The sequence below is a fragment of the Tenrec ecaudatus genome, chromosome 11 (assembly GCF_050624435.1).
Source record: "Tenrec ecaudatus isolate mTenEca1 chromosome 11, mTenEca1.hap1, whole genome shotgun sequence".
Lineage (NCBI taxonomy): Eukaryota > Metazoa > Chordata > Mammalia > Afrosoricida > Tenrecidae > Tenrec > Tenrec ecaudatus.
Window position 1 is genome coordinate 2,908,987 of NC_134540.1, and position 15,211 is coordinate 2,924,197.

Here is a 15,211-nt window from a genome sequence, read left to right on the forward strand (position 1 = left end):
TAGACGCTAAGGCATAGAGAATCCAGACTAAGACAGCAACTGTGTATGACAGAGTGCAGCTGCCCCGTAGGGTTTCCCAGGCGGTAATCTACATGGGAGCAGACGGACAGGTCTGTTTTCTCAAGAAGCCACTGTGAGTTCAAACCACCAACCTCTCCACTAGCAGCTGAGAGCTTCCCACTGCACCACTATGGCCCCTTCAGGCAAGAGTAGGCACCGAAAGAAACTGTTGGATGGAAATACGTCTCATTCTAGTGCAGAGATCTGAGCCTTACAGAGTCCAGAATCTCCATAAATTCTTTAAACGGAATTTAACTTCAAACGATTCCTTCTCAGCTTCTTTAATCCTGGTACCCAGACCTTACAAATCAATCGAGGGCTGACCGTATCATTCCAGCTCTTTCCTGTGAAAACAACAGACATTGTCCGGGCACTGGATTTACCAGGGCGCTCCAGAAAGTTCATGGAGAAATGGAATGAAAGGATAACAATCCCCCCCCCCCCCGTGGACATCTGGAAGCCCCCTTCCTAGTACTGTGTAACCGCAGGGATAGAGACTGTCTCTCTATCTTCAGACCGCACACCCAGCACGGCCTTAGAGGACTTCGCCAGCACAGACCCGGTCACCATGCACCGTGCACACCTGACATCAGTAGGACCCAGCCGAGTACGCACAGAGCACATCACGTACCTGATCAAACTGCGGGTCTTCTCCACGCTGGAGCGACTTTGTCAATGGCTTTTCCTAGAGAGAAAGAGAATACATTTAAGAACAATGATCACAGGCTCTTTTTAATTTTTTTTGATCAAAGAAATGTTATTGTTACTCATTTTTGCCCTTTGTGGGATGAAAGATGTGGTCGTTACATCAATTGTTGTCAATATGAGACTTGGGAGTGAAGGGGTGGAGTTTAGCCTGTCAATCAGGTCGCAGCCTGATGACCTCATTTGGAGGCGCAATGGGAATAAATAGCTCACTGGAGGCAGGACACACGCTCACTCCCTGCGAAACATTCCGGCTGAGAAGACCCCTGGAGCTGTGCTAGAGCCCTGGAGCTGGGGAGCCTCGTGGAGACCCCTGCCAGCGCTGAGATGCTTACAACACCACTGGATCCACACAACTTCCCACCCACTGGCCTGTGAACATGCTGTATTCAGTGTCATTGCATGGGTTCTGTGAGTCCGAAGAGGACTTTATAGATTGGTCGGGAAGATGGGCTAATATCGGACTTATGGACTTGACCTGGACTGGGCTGGGATGTTTTCCCAATATTCAATTGCTCTTGTATATAAAGCTCTTTCTTATACACATATGAGTATGTCTAGGACTTTGTTTCTCTAGTCCACCTGGACAAACACAAAGATTCCTTAGATGAGTGAGAAACTCTCTGTCAGGTTTTCTGATTGTGACCAGGGAGGTCTGTTTGGTCGTTACTGCACCAACCTTGCGATTCATCGTAACACAGAAGGCACTTCAGAAAGTTTGTGGGGGAATTTGGTGCCTTTTAATTCTATTTTTCCACGATGTTTTGGAAGCCCCCTCATATAGCGCTGGGACAAAAAGTCTGTTGCCACAGGTGGCCTCATGCTTCCAATGGGAACCCCACAATAACAACAATGGGATCGGTCTGCAGCATTTCAGCACTTCTGTTGTTGGGTGCCCCGAGTCACTCCCAGCTCACCGTGACCCCGGGTGTCAGAGTAGGACTGTGGCATAGGCGTTTCATGTTTTTAATCTGTTTTATTGGCACTGCATCCACACCTCATACAATTCAGTAGGTGAACCACATCAAGAAGAGCTGTACAACCATCATCACCATCAATTCGAGAACATTTCCTCCTTCCTTATACTTACTGCTGTTGGTGGAATTATCTTGTCCAGTTGTGGCAAAATTATACCCAACAAGAGTCTCCAAGTCAACACCTTCGACGTGTGTAACTCAGTGCCAGGGACGACACGCTCGTGCTGCACAACCACGATTGTTAACCCTCTCCAAACTGCTCCACCAGCACCGAGAACTCAGAGTCCCTCAGGAGCAACTCTCCCTCCTTCGCCCATGGAAACCACAGGCCAAGTCTGGTTTCTTTCTTCCTTTCCATAGTTTTCTTAACATAATATTCACACACCGAAACTTGCCTAGTTAAATCACTGAAACCATATTTGTATATACCTCATTACAATCAGCTCTAAGGCTCCCGCCCCTTTTCCACATTCAAGGATTGCTCCACAAGTTCTCTTGACCTCCTTCCCCATCAACCGCGGCCTCACTTATGGTCTCTCTGCACCCACTCCTGCTGTGCGCCACACACTGGGAGACTCCACACAAACACTCAGCAACAAAACAGAACAGAAAGAAGAAAATAACAAGGTCAGGATAAGAATAAAAATAAAGAGTAAAAGAGGAAAGACCACAGACAAGCTCTAAAAAGCCAGAGAAGAAATTTCTGTCACAGACAAGCGAGAACTACTGGAGCCTCCGGCAAATTCAGGTCCCCAGAGCTTTCCAAGGCAGCCATCCTTTCTTCCTTCAGAAATTTCCTTATTGTGAGCTGGGTGAAGGCTTGCTGAGAAAATCAAATGGAAAATCCGATCTTCCTTTGAACACCTCCATGTTTTGTTTCATGCCCTTGATGGCTGCCACCCCATCACTCATCACCCCCCACCCCGCCTCCCACCCCCTCCGAGTTTCCTGTTTCCACTACTCCTTCTTGCCTACCTTTGCCTCGATCAAAGCTGTCCTTCTTGTCTCAAGTCACTGACGTTTCCCTCACTGTATTGTTTCCCGATAAACCTATCTTGGGAGGAAGACAGGCTTTCTACTGCTTCCTGTGAGACCACAGGGGCGGTTCCCCCGTCCTCCCGGAGCTGTTCTGTGTAGGCACAGACTTGATGGCATGCGTTGGAGATTCTGAGTTCAGATTTAGCTATCGCTTTGGCTGAAAACTGAGTCACGAGGTGAGTTCATTTCCAGACGTGAACGGTGGTGAAGGGCCATAGTCTCTGGGGTTTCGCCAGTCTCTGGTCAACCAGGAAGCCCTGTCTCCTCGGCTGTAATCACACGGTGTGATCAGAGCACCCAGTTGTTTCAACTCTGAGACCCCTACACTTCAACTCCATCATGGCTACTGGCCTCCTAGGGTTCTCCCACCTCGATGTAACGGAACCTTCCTATCTCAGCAGGTCTCTTGGGAGTGTGCTATTTATTTAGTTTCTAATAGACCAGAGATGGGGGTGGGCTACCGAGTCTAACTCGTACTACATTCACCCAAAACGCCACTGGCTCCCAGTGGTTCCTGGGCAAGGATGGCTTATCCGAATAGATAACACATCTCTGGTTTGTTTTGAGAGAACTATCGTGTACATCCCTATCGGCTGACCCGGGAACTCTGGGCAGGAGGGCCAGCAAGACTCTGCCTTGGTACAAACAAACAGGTATCTCTCATACCCACACGGGGGGCACCATCCTCACGGGGTCCATGGTGTACCTGACACAGCTCTGGGTTGAGCATGCCCTGTAATTGCATCGTGCTCTGTGCCATGACGCTCGCCCGCTCGGGTACCGGCCAGCAGCTGTCCTGTGAACGGAGGTGTGGCACCATCAAGGGATGGTGGGTGAGCGCGTGTGTGGAACGATCCTTTCCTAGAGACCTGTGAAGGGACCTGCAACAAAGACTATACCACCAACGATGAAACTCGTGATGACTGCCTTGGTAGGGCTAGTTCTTTGGACTATCTAAGGCCCAAAGAAGTAAATTACATACCCCAAGGCAAATTTTTCAAATATTGATATTTGTGTTAATGTCCAAATTCAAACATCTATTTCATGGGTTGTACTTGTTTTTCAGATTCTACTTATTTGGCATCATTCAAATGCATTTGCTATGGTAGAACCACACTGACACAACGACCTGGTTTGACATGCCAGTGTTCCGAAGCAGCAACCACCAGGTGGAAAACGAACATTTGCAGAGACCCTAATAAAAGGATCTGTGGGTCCCTAACATAACTCGAACATCAATTCCATTTTTCAAATGCACGGAATTAGAAGAGACTTCTACTGACTGTTCAGATCTAAAGGGTGCGAGCGTTGGAGCATTAAGGCTGCCATTCTGTGTCAGTCTGGGTACTCTACAGAAACAAGTCCACAGGCACTCATGTACGAGAGCGAGTTTATATATAAAGGGTAAGTGCACATCAATAAAACATCCCAACCTAGTGCTACCCAAGCCCACAGGTCCAACAGAAACCCATATGTCCAACACTAATCCACAAAGTCCTCCTCCATCTTACAAAACAGATGCAATGATGCCGACTTCAGGAGGAAAGCCAAATCAGTGAACGCTGTCAGGGGTCTCCACACGGCTGCTCCAGCACCCAGGGCTGCATCGGGGTAGGTCCATGTGGCTTCTCCTCAGGGATGTCTCGCAGGAAGTGAGTCTTGCAAGCTAAAGTAGGGAACTGGCTAAGGCAGCTGCACCCTGGTCCGACCATCAGAAAGCAAGAGACCCAAGAAATGGAAAGGTGAGGCTCACTGAGTCATTTATCTCTCCACCCTTCAATTAACCCCACGTGTTTATCGGCCAGGTTGGCACAATAAACTAACTAACTCACATTACTACTACGACTACTACTGCAAATAACACCAAACTCACTGGCCCGGAGTCCATTCTGACTCGCAGTGACCTCACAGACAGAGCAGCACTGCTCCTGTGGTTCCACACTAAGTCTTTATGAAAGCAGAAGTCTTATCTTTCTCCAGGGGAACGGCTGGTGGGTTCAAACTCAACTCCTGACCTTGTGGTTCGCAGCCCAGCTCAGAACCTGCCATGGCCACCAGAGCTCCTGAATCACTAACGACAACACACATATGGCAGAATTTGGGACATATTCTGCATCCACTCCTTGCAGTAGTAAAAAAATTAAGAATGGAGTAGCAAGTGTAACATTTAGACTCTGAAATTGTTGCATCTGCAGATCCCATAACGAGAAATCTAGATGTGGTTTTGTGGAATAGTTTTTCTTCAAAACGAGTAAATTTTTGGATCAAAACAGGACCAAGAGACTTCTAATACCACAGTAGACTAACTGGGAATTTCTGAATGGTAAACAAACAAAGTTGTGTAGCCACCGTTTATTTCTAGGACGCAGAGACAGAGTGAAATTGAGAAGGAGTGCCTACAGTGTTCTCCATCAGTCTTCTCTGTGTACTGTTTTGTCTGAAAACTATTCATGTAACTTTTCCACCAATGGACTGAGCCACTGGAAAACTCATGTATGATTGATAAACATGAAAACAGTCCAACCCACCGATATTGCATGTTGACATATTTAAACTGAAGACAAGGTTTTGGCTTAAATCAAACTGGAAACACGAATCAATGAAGAAAATCAGCCATTTTGCAGTTTTGTTATTGTGAAAAGAACTTCTAAGTGTGTAGTTTTAAAAATTTTTTTTAGGAAGAAATGAAATATTTGGGACCACACGATACGCAACTCTTTTGTGTGTTTACTCGAACTTGTTGCTTGGCCAGCCCATTTTTTAAGAAGGTCAAATCTCAGAATACGGTAGCACATGAGGACAACCCATCATTATGCCAAATACAACGGGTCCAGAATTAAAATACGTAATAAGTTAAGGTTTGACTGGCTGTTACAGGTGGCATAGTATTTACTGATGAGGCTGAAAACTGCAAGGTCAACAGTTCGAAACCACCAGCTGCTCTGAGGGAGAAAGACAGGGCTTTCTATTCCTGCAAAGAGTCGCATTCTCAGCAAAGGGGTGGTTCTACCCTGTCGTCTAGGGTCGCTGTGAGTCAGCACCGACTCAATGGCAGGGAGTATTTTTCCAGCTCCACATTCAGGTTCTCTGTAGACGCTCTTCTTCCTTTTCTCAGACAGATCAGCAAAGTCCTGTTTTCAGACACTTCCCTTCCACAGATGGAAACCGCCGTGACATTTGCACGTCTAGAGCTTAACGAGGTGCCCGGGGCACAGGGTTACACTCTGGGCTGCAGTCTGCAAGGCTGTCAGTTCGAATTAACCAGCCGCTTCTCAGGAGAAAGACGGCTCTCTACTCCCCAAAGAAGCGCTCTCAGAAGCTCAACAGGGGCAGCTCTACCCTGTCCCGCAGGGTAGCGATGAACTGGAATTGACCTGATGGCAGTGAGTTTGAGGGTTGGTTTTTTTTGGATGTTGACTCATTTAAAAGCCATACCAGTGAAGACATTACACATCAAATACTTCCCCACTTACGCAGGGTTGCAAAACTGACTTTTCCAAGTCTAGAGGCCAGTTCTAAGCCCACACTGCCAATATGCCGGGGCTTTCTAAAGGCACCTAACAGAGACGTTAGAATGCGACACAGACACAGAGCTTCATACCAGGTGCTGTGCGTTCACTTAGTCCTGTGGGACACCGCACAGTAGGTTGTTGGCTAGAAGCAGTGCCTTTTCCCCTCCTGCTTCAATGTAAATTCGGTCCAAATGTTCAGTTACTCTTAAACACTGCCAATGGGCAGTTCTGAAAACATGGTTAGACAGTGATCGAGTATTACATTGCTGGAGCCGTACATTTCGATTCTACAGGAAACATTCCAAAGACCAGACACCAAAGGGAGTCGTGCCGGAGAAGCTGCAAAGGGCTGGGGCAGGATGGCAGCGCTGGAGCGCCGCTGTCTATGTCGGTTACATGGGATAATGCCCTGCAGCACGGCCCAGGAGGGAGTCAACCTCCCTGAGGTTTAGAAGTTTAAAGGCAAGTGCAGGTGTCTACCCGCCATTTATAGGCCATCTGCACAACGGAAGAGAATATCTTTTAAGAATTTGAAAACACAACAAAACGAATACTACCTGTCCTGAATTTCATTTACGGAAAAGCACTTGTAACCAACCACACCACCAGGCCCGATTGGCTGGTCATGAGTTGGGCTCCGCATGCAAGGTCAGTAGTTCAAAACCACCAACTGCTCGGAGGTAGAAAGATGGTTTTCTACATCCTCTGTGATGAGTGAGAATCTGGGAACCCCCGGGGGGCAGCTCTACTCAGTTCTGCAGGGTCTCTATGAGTCAGCATGGCCTTGATTGCGGCGAGTTCGGTGTTGGTTTCCGTGGTCACCAAAGCATCGTAAAGAAACAAGCAGGTGAGGGGCATGGTCCAAAAGTGTCACTGAGTGACAGGGGTCAAGTGTGTGTCACCACCACCATTGACACACTCAAATCTTGCAGCGAAAGAGAAGGGCAACGGTGTGTGAAGTTCTTTCAAACGTCTTTCCCTTCTTAGACAACGGCGAAGCCTCCAGTAAATCCCTCAGGACACGGACCAGGGTGTGGACAGCCCTGCTAGCAGGCAGAGAGCTTCGGGAAGCGGACTGTTGCATCTGGGGCAGAATTTAACGTCCTGTCATTTGACCTTCCTTCTGATCAATTGTAAATTTGTTCTAGTTTTCAATATTTTCTACTCTTTTTAATAAAAAAATCTGCTTCACTTTGTTATTTTTTAATGAAATCCAGGATAGGTAAATCCAGAGAGACAGGGACTAGATTAATGGTTCCTTAGGGGTACAGCAAGGAGGGTTGGGGGGAAGTGGGGAGGGAATACAAGATGAGTACAAGAGTGAACAAAATGTTCTAAAACAGGTTCCGCAACTCTTCTTGATGTGATGGAGCTACTGAATTGGATATGTGGATTATATGCCAATTAAACTTTTAAAACTTTTAAAATGCCATTTATAATCACATCAAAAACATCAATTACCTAGGAATAAATCTAAGGATAGACTATTTTTCATTTGTTTGTTTTTTTAATCCCTGAGATAAGTTTCAGAAGACCTAAATAAATGGAGAAATGTTATGTCGAAACAAATACTGAAAAACAAATCCACTTCCCTTCGTAAACACTGAGACTGTGCTTGATGAAAAACACATGAAGGTATCCAAGAAATAAAGCAGGCTTCCCCTGCGGATTCCACTGAGAACGGTGACCACGTCCTCCTTCCTGAGAAGGGAGTTTCCAGGTTCACTCAACACCCATCCAGTAAAGATCCATGTGGGCACCCGCGATTCCATAATAGAAGATAAAACACAAAGCCTACTTCCCAATATTGAGATTCCTTTGTGCGTATACCTAACTCTGAGGATCACAAACTGCACACCAGAATGATCTTTCTGGACCTCCCAGAGAATCCCAAGCTCCAAATATACACCAATGATTCGAGAAAGATTCCATGCTTGACTCCGTCTGGAAGTAGATTTGCTCAGCAGCTTACGGGTGAAGGACTCTTTGAAAGATTTGCAAGTGTTTTTCTTTTATCCAATGGCAGCACGCTGAAAACCAAAGATCCATCTAAAATTAAAACACAACGTGATGCTTTTATGACTATGGTGTGTCCTGTGACGGCATCGTTTCCTTTTGCCCAGTTGTACCAGTGGCATTATGAAAGAAGCACCGCCTTGAAGCACGAGCCATCCAGAGCGGAGAACCACGCAGAGGAAAACGGGCAAAGGTCAACTTTTGGTTATGGAAGAGTGACACTCCTTTTTCTCTTAAAAATCCTTTTATTGGGGTTCGTACAACTCTTACCATAATCCATCCATCCATCCATCCATCCATCCATCCATCCATCCATCCATCCATCCATATGTCAAGCACATTTGTACATGCGTTGCCATCATCATTCGCGAAATATTTGCTTTCTACTTGAGCCCTTGATACCAGCTCCTCATTTTCCCCCTCCCCTCCCTCCCTCATGAACCCTTGATAATTTATAAATTATTATTATTTTGTCGTGTCTTATACTGTCTGACGTCTCCCTTCACCCACTTTTCTGTTGTCCGTCCCCCAGGGAGGGGGTCATATGTAGATCTTTGTAATCGGTTCCCCCTTGCCACCCCACCCTCCTGGTATAACTACTCTCATCACTGGTCCTGAGGGGATCATCTGTCCTGGGTTCCCTGTGTTTCCACTTCGTATCTGTACCAGTGTCCATCCTCTGGTCTAGCTGGATTTATAAAGTAGAATTGGGATCATGATAATGGTAGGGAGGAAGCATTAAAGAACTAGAGGAAGGTTGTATTCTTCATCGTTGCTACACTGCACCCTGACTGGCTCATCTCCTCCCAGTGACCCTTCTGTAAGGGATGTCCAGTTGCCTACAGATGGGTTTTGGGTCTCCACTCCACATTCCTCTTCATTCACAATGATATAATTTTTTTTGTTCTTTGATGCCTAATACCTGATCCCATCGACACCTCATGATCACACAGGCAGGTGTGCTTCTTCCATGTGGGCTTTGTTGCTTCTGAGCTAGATGGCTGCTTGTTTAGCTTCAAGCCTTTAAGACACAAGACACTATATCTTTTGATAGCCAGGCACCATCAGCTTTCTTCACCACATGTGCTTATGCACCCACTTTGTCTCCAGCAATCGTGTCAGGAAGGTGAGCATCACAGAATGCCAGTTTAATAGAACAAAAGTATTCTTGCATTGAGGTAGTACTTGAGTAGAGGCCCGATGGCCATCTGATACCTTAATACTCAAGCTATAAATATATGAACATAGATCCAGTTCCCCATTGTCAAATATAAATATATTTGCATATGTACATGCCTTTATTTAGACGTCTATAAATGCCCTTTGCCTCCTAGTCCTTTCCTCTATTTCCTTTTACTTTCCTCTTGTCCCACTATCATGTTCAGCCTTCATTTGAGTTTCAGTAATTCCTCTGGGTTACATTGCCCTTGATCAAGCCCTACTAGGCCTCCTACACCTTCCATGCCATCGATTTTGGATCAGTTGTTGTTCCCTTGTCCTTGGGTTTGTTAACACCCACTTCCTTTCCCCCACCTCCCCTTCTCCTATGTCCCCCAGAACCGTTGGTCCTGTTGTTTTCTCCTCCAGCTTGTTTATCCCACCTATCTTATCTAGCTAGACCTGCAGAGATAATAATATGCACAAAAAGCAAGACAGAGCAAAACAAAGCAACAAAAGAAAACAAAACAACAACAAAAGCCAACAACAAAAAAGAAAGAAAAGCCTGTAAATAGTTCAAGGTCTGTTTGTTGACCTTTAAGAGTGTTTTCCAATTGAGTCTGATGGGATGCCACGCCCTGGCCCCAAAGTCTATTTTTGGTACTTCCTTGGGACTTCGTTGCTCTGTTCCCCTTGCTGTTGTGTTGCACACCCTTAGTGTTTTGCCTGCGTGTGGTGGGGTCAGATCGGGTGCAATTCCCTCAGTGTGTCTCGTGTTGTTCCCCGTAGGGCTATGGTCAATGAGGGATGTCATGTCTCATAGTGGGGTCAGCATTGGCTGCTCTGAGCAGGGATATGGTCCTCAAGGATTGGTGGGCCAGGATGTGCTCCACTCTCTCTTCCTCCCCTTCATTTGCTCCCATGTCCATGTTTTCTGATCAGACATGTCCCTCTCCCTGAGCTGTGGCTTCAGTACTGTCCTCTGAAGTGAATTTTTCTGGGGCGGGGGGCTGTCCATGTGGTTGGGCTTGGGGGGGCCCTCAGACCTGGGACAGCAACACTTCAGCACTGATGCCTGAAACCACAAAGCCCACAGAGGCAATGCTGTGCAGTAAGATTATTTGGGGAAAATATGGGACACGGTAAAAAAGGTTAGTACACCACAGCCCCTCAGAGTTTATCATTCAGCCCCTTATTCTACTCCACATTTGCACTCCACGCTAATACTACATTTGCATTTAAAAGGCGTTCCATGCTGGATGGCTAACACACACCCTACTTACAAGACCGTGTCCAATCTGAAAGCGGTAGTAGTCAGAGGAGAGTCTTCAGGGCTCTTATTTTGAGGACAAAAGTGCACCTGCCTCAGGCCCTGCCTCCTATGCACGTGACGGCGTGCTGTGAGTGCAGAAGAGCACAGACGGTCGGCGCCTTTGAATCATGCTGTGAGTCTGAGCCTCACCACAACGCCCGGTCGCCTTCATGGGGTCTCCGTGTAACAGAGGACAAGAAAGCTGCCCAGAATCATCCAGGGCTGTGTCCTTCAGATGCAAAGATTAGGAGGCCTTTCTTCTAAGGCCCCTCTTGGTGGACTGGAATCGATATCTTAAGATCAGTAGCCTAGCGCTTGACTCTCACGCACTGCCGTACAGGCAATGCTGACTCAGTGACGCCCATGGGAATAGAAAGCCGTTCTCCCATGGAGCTGCTGGTGGCTTTGAACTGCTGGCCATGGGGATTGCAGCTCAAAGTGTAACCACTATGCCACCAGGGCTCCTCAGCGTTTAACTATTTGAACTAATCAAGGACCTGTAACTCCTGTATTTCCTAAACATTGTCCATTACCTTGCTCAAACTCATGCGTATATATGTATACACCAATGCACACACAAATATCATACATATATTACCTAACCACACACAGATATAGAAGTAGTTTGCGCTACGGCGTGGGTTCTGACCCACAGCGACCCTATGCATAACATATGAACAAACACTGCCCGGTGCTGTGCCATCCTCACACTCGCTCCTGTGCCTGAGCCCACAGCTGCGCCACTGTGTCCGTCCATCTCCTTGAGGGCTTTCCTCTTTTTCGCTGCCCCCCCCTACTTCCCAAACACGGTGTTCTCTAGGGACTGGTCCAAACTCTGTAAGAAAGGCTCATGAAAAAAAATTCCATTATCTTTCAATTCCCATTCTTCCACAAACTTGGAAAGCCCCCCTGGGTGTGTGTGCATATAATTTGTCAGAAATGTTTGAATTTAATGGGGGTGTGTGTGCTGTAAACAAAAGACAAGTGGAAAACACAAGGCAAAACAAAATCCCGCACGCTGATCAGGTGTGTATTTATTTTCAGGTGCTGTTGCTTTTGACCCACAGTGACCCCAAGAGACAGAGCAGAACTTCCCGCACTGAGTTTCTTGGTCACTCACTGCGCGTCAGCATTAACTGAGCAGCAGCAGCAGCAGGAACACCTGTCTACGCGAGCATGAGGACGATACGCTACCTCTTTCAGTGGCTGAAGGCTGGCCCGCTCTCTTTGGTACCGGGCTCTATTTCTCTGAAGCTTCCTGCAGCATTCAGCATTGTGCCCGCAGAACCCTCAGTCGTACGACCTGAGGCCTGAAAGGCTTTCTTCCTCACTCCGAGGTAGGCTGAGCGTGCCCTTCCCTCTTGGTTTCCTGATGCCAGGCCTCTGCACACTCCACCCTCACGCGTCCTTTTGTCTTCCTGAGCTGCCTTTTGAACATCTCTGCTTAGCAATTTTCCACCCTCCTTTCTTCTTTTAACCACCGGAAGGCGGTTAGGCGTCGGGCTGCTAACCACGTGAACCCCGAGACTCAAAAATGCGGGCTGATGGAGGGGCGCAAAGAGAGACCCCACACAGAGGTGGTCAGTTCCACCACTTACCCGACTGTGTGACCCTGGATATGGGGTCGAAGCTCTTCCCCTTTCGATGTCCTCGTCTGTGAAGTGGGTTAATCGTGCTCTGTCAATGCGCCCACCCCATGATGCCGCTATGAAGGGTCAGCTGAAAGCGGTCAAGTCTTAAAGACAGTGCCCGGCACGGAGTAGGTCTTACAAGAGTTCTCCGCTTCTAGGATGATGGTGGAGCCGAGTGTGCCTGGGACCCACACATGGCCGATGGGCTGTTATTACACAGAGCTGTCTTGCTGCTCTTTGTAAAACACGTAACCTCGAACACAACCACTTGTGCACAACACGTTCCCAGAAATCGTTTGTTGGACCCAGAGCAAGGTGGTGGTGTGAACAGTCCCAGCTCCCATCACCCGCACCCACAACCACTAAGACAGGAAAGGCAACAGCAAACCAAAATAAAAAAATCAAGCAGAAACGGGAAAAACCAACTCCGCCACAATGGTGGACTCTGCAGGCTGAGTCCAGAACCAGGCAGCGCCCTCCCGAGCGAGGTGTGGCTGAGGGCTGTGGCCAACGTTCCCAGGAAGTAACTGGTCTCTGCCTCCAGAGGGAGAAGAGAGCTGGGCTCAAACCATTGTGTGCATCAGCTGTAGGCTGTCTGCGGCTTCGGGGATCCCGCTAGGCCTGGACTTCACACAGGGCCCAGGAGAAGTGCAATGCCCGAACGAGGTAACCTGGGGCTAAGTTTTGATTGCGGCGTGGAGTAGGTGTCTGAGGACTGGACGGACAAGTTGTACAGAGCGCTACTTTGGAAAACTGAGTACTGAGGACTTGCGAGGGTTACCCACATGCCCTTGGCAAGACGCATGCTCAGCAATTACCTGAAAAGAGCCTTTGTCCTCAGCCTTGGGCAGATCCCAGGGCTCAGGGCAAGGCGGACTGGGTGCTACGGGAGGCCCCAGCACAGAATCTGCTGGGAAAGACTGAGAGGGTTTATTCCCTTTGCTGTTCAAGGACCTTTATGTCACAAGACTAGTGGGACACAGATGGAGGGACAGACGCGTCATTCACCAGACATGCCCAGAAAGGCAGTCTTTGAAAAAATAGGGATGTCACCGAACAAGTGAATTACCATATTCTTTCACAGTTCAAAAGTACAAGGAAACAAAGTATCTGCAAATCCTGGGTAAAGGGAAGAATCTGGTTTCCCAAGTTACATTATAATACTCAAGGGTCCCCATTACAATAAACACACATAAGACATATAATTGAACAGGAATGGATGGATGGCCTACGTTACAGACCAAAGTAAAGTGAGAGAAATGGTCCCCACTGAAGCACAGGTAATAGACTAACTAGAGACTGTAAAGCAACACCACTGAACATACACAAAGGGCAGTGGGAAACATGGACTATCGTCAGGAAAATGACACACGACCAGATTGGGAATATCAACCAAAAAATAGGAACTACAAAAAGGAATCAACCAGAACTACTAGTAGAAACCGAAAAGTAGACGGAAAGGAAACATTTAGTGAGGGGTTTCAACAGTGGATCTTAGCAAACGAAGAAAGAATCGATGGACTTGCAGAGAGGGCAATTGAAACGGTCCAGTCAGAGAAACAGAGTAAAGAAAAGCCAACAGACTGAAAGGATTTGTGGTGCCCCACACCCCACCAAGGGAGCCAACAGACGCAGCATGTGAATCTCAGGAGCAGCGAGGAAGCAAGAAGGAACAGCAGATTCAAAAAACAACAGCTGAAAACTTTCCAAATTTGACGAAGGATGAAACTAGATGCACAATCCTCAATTAAGTACTAGCAATTATAAATCACGACAAAACAGGATTTATCCCATGAACTCTGGGATGGCTTAACATAAGAACCACGTCATGATTTCACTCGATGCATAAAGGATATTTGATAACACACAGCACTATCGTCAGCACCCTTGTATGATAGAGAGGGGGAATTACTAGACATGATTAAGGGAACTTAGGAAAAACCCACCGCTAATGTCATACTCAATGGTGAAAGACTGGAAGCTTTGTCTCTAAGTTCAGTGTTGGGTAAGGAATCTAGCTTTGCCATAAGTAATCAAAGGCAATAATGTTGACAACTAAACACACACACACACACACACACACACACGCACCAGAATCAGGTTGTAATGGAGTCATTAGAATGGAACACCATCATAAGCTGGGGACTAGTTATCTTTAATTTATGTCATGTTATTAAATTAATTTTACTGGAATTTTTTGTCCTTCTAAAAATATGATAGTATATTTTCAAATAATGTCATTTTATTTGTCTTAAAAATGATGTTTCTACAAGGCAAGACACTTTACTCTATTAACCTGGCATTCCATGATGATCACCTTCCCAACACGATCACTGAAGACTAAGCAGGTGCATAAGCAAATGTGGTGAAGAAAGCTGTTGGTGCCTGGCTATCAAAAGATATAGCATCCGGGGTCTTAAAGGCTTGAAGGTAAACAAGCAACCATCTAGCTGAGAAGCAACAAAGCCCACATGGAAGAAGCACACTTGCCTGTTTGATCATGAGGTGTCAATGGGATCAGGTGTCAGGCATCAAGGAACAAAAAATCATATCTTTGTGAAAGAGGGGGAGTGCAGAGTGGGGACCCAAAGCCCATCAGTAGGCAACTGGACATCCCCCTTATAGGGTCTTGGGGAGGAGACGAGCCAGTCAGGATGCAGTATAGTACCAATGAGACATACAACTTTCCCCTAGTTCTTTAATGCTTCCTCCTTCCCACCATCATGATCCCAACTCTACCTTACAAACCCACCTAGACCAGAGGATGTACACTGGTGCAGATAAGAGCTGGAAACACAGATA

General features: G+C 47.0%; 1 protein-coding gene across 4 annotated transcripts in view; it reads right to left on the reverse strand.

Moving 5' to 3' along the window:
* The window catches only part of FRY (FRY microtubule binding protein), a 247,779-nt gene that overhangs the window by 161,008 nt on the left and 71,560 nt on the right, over positions 1-15,211 (reverse strand). For all 4 annotated transcript variants that reach the window (XM_075562770.1, XM_075562769.1, XM_075562768.1 and 1 more), the window contains exon 3: positions 692-745. In XM_075562770.1, coding sequence (XP_075418885.1) covers positions 692-745 — 54 coding nt within the window. The remainder of the gene's footprint in view (positions 1-691; positions 746-15,211) is intronic.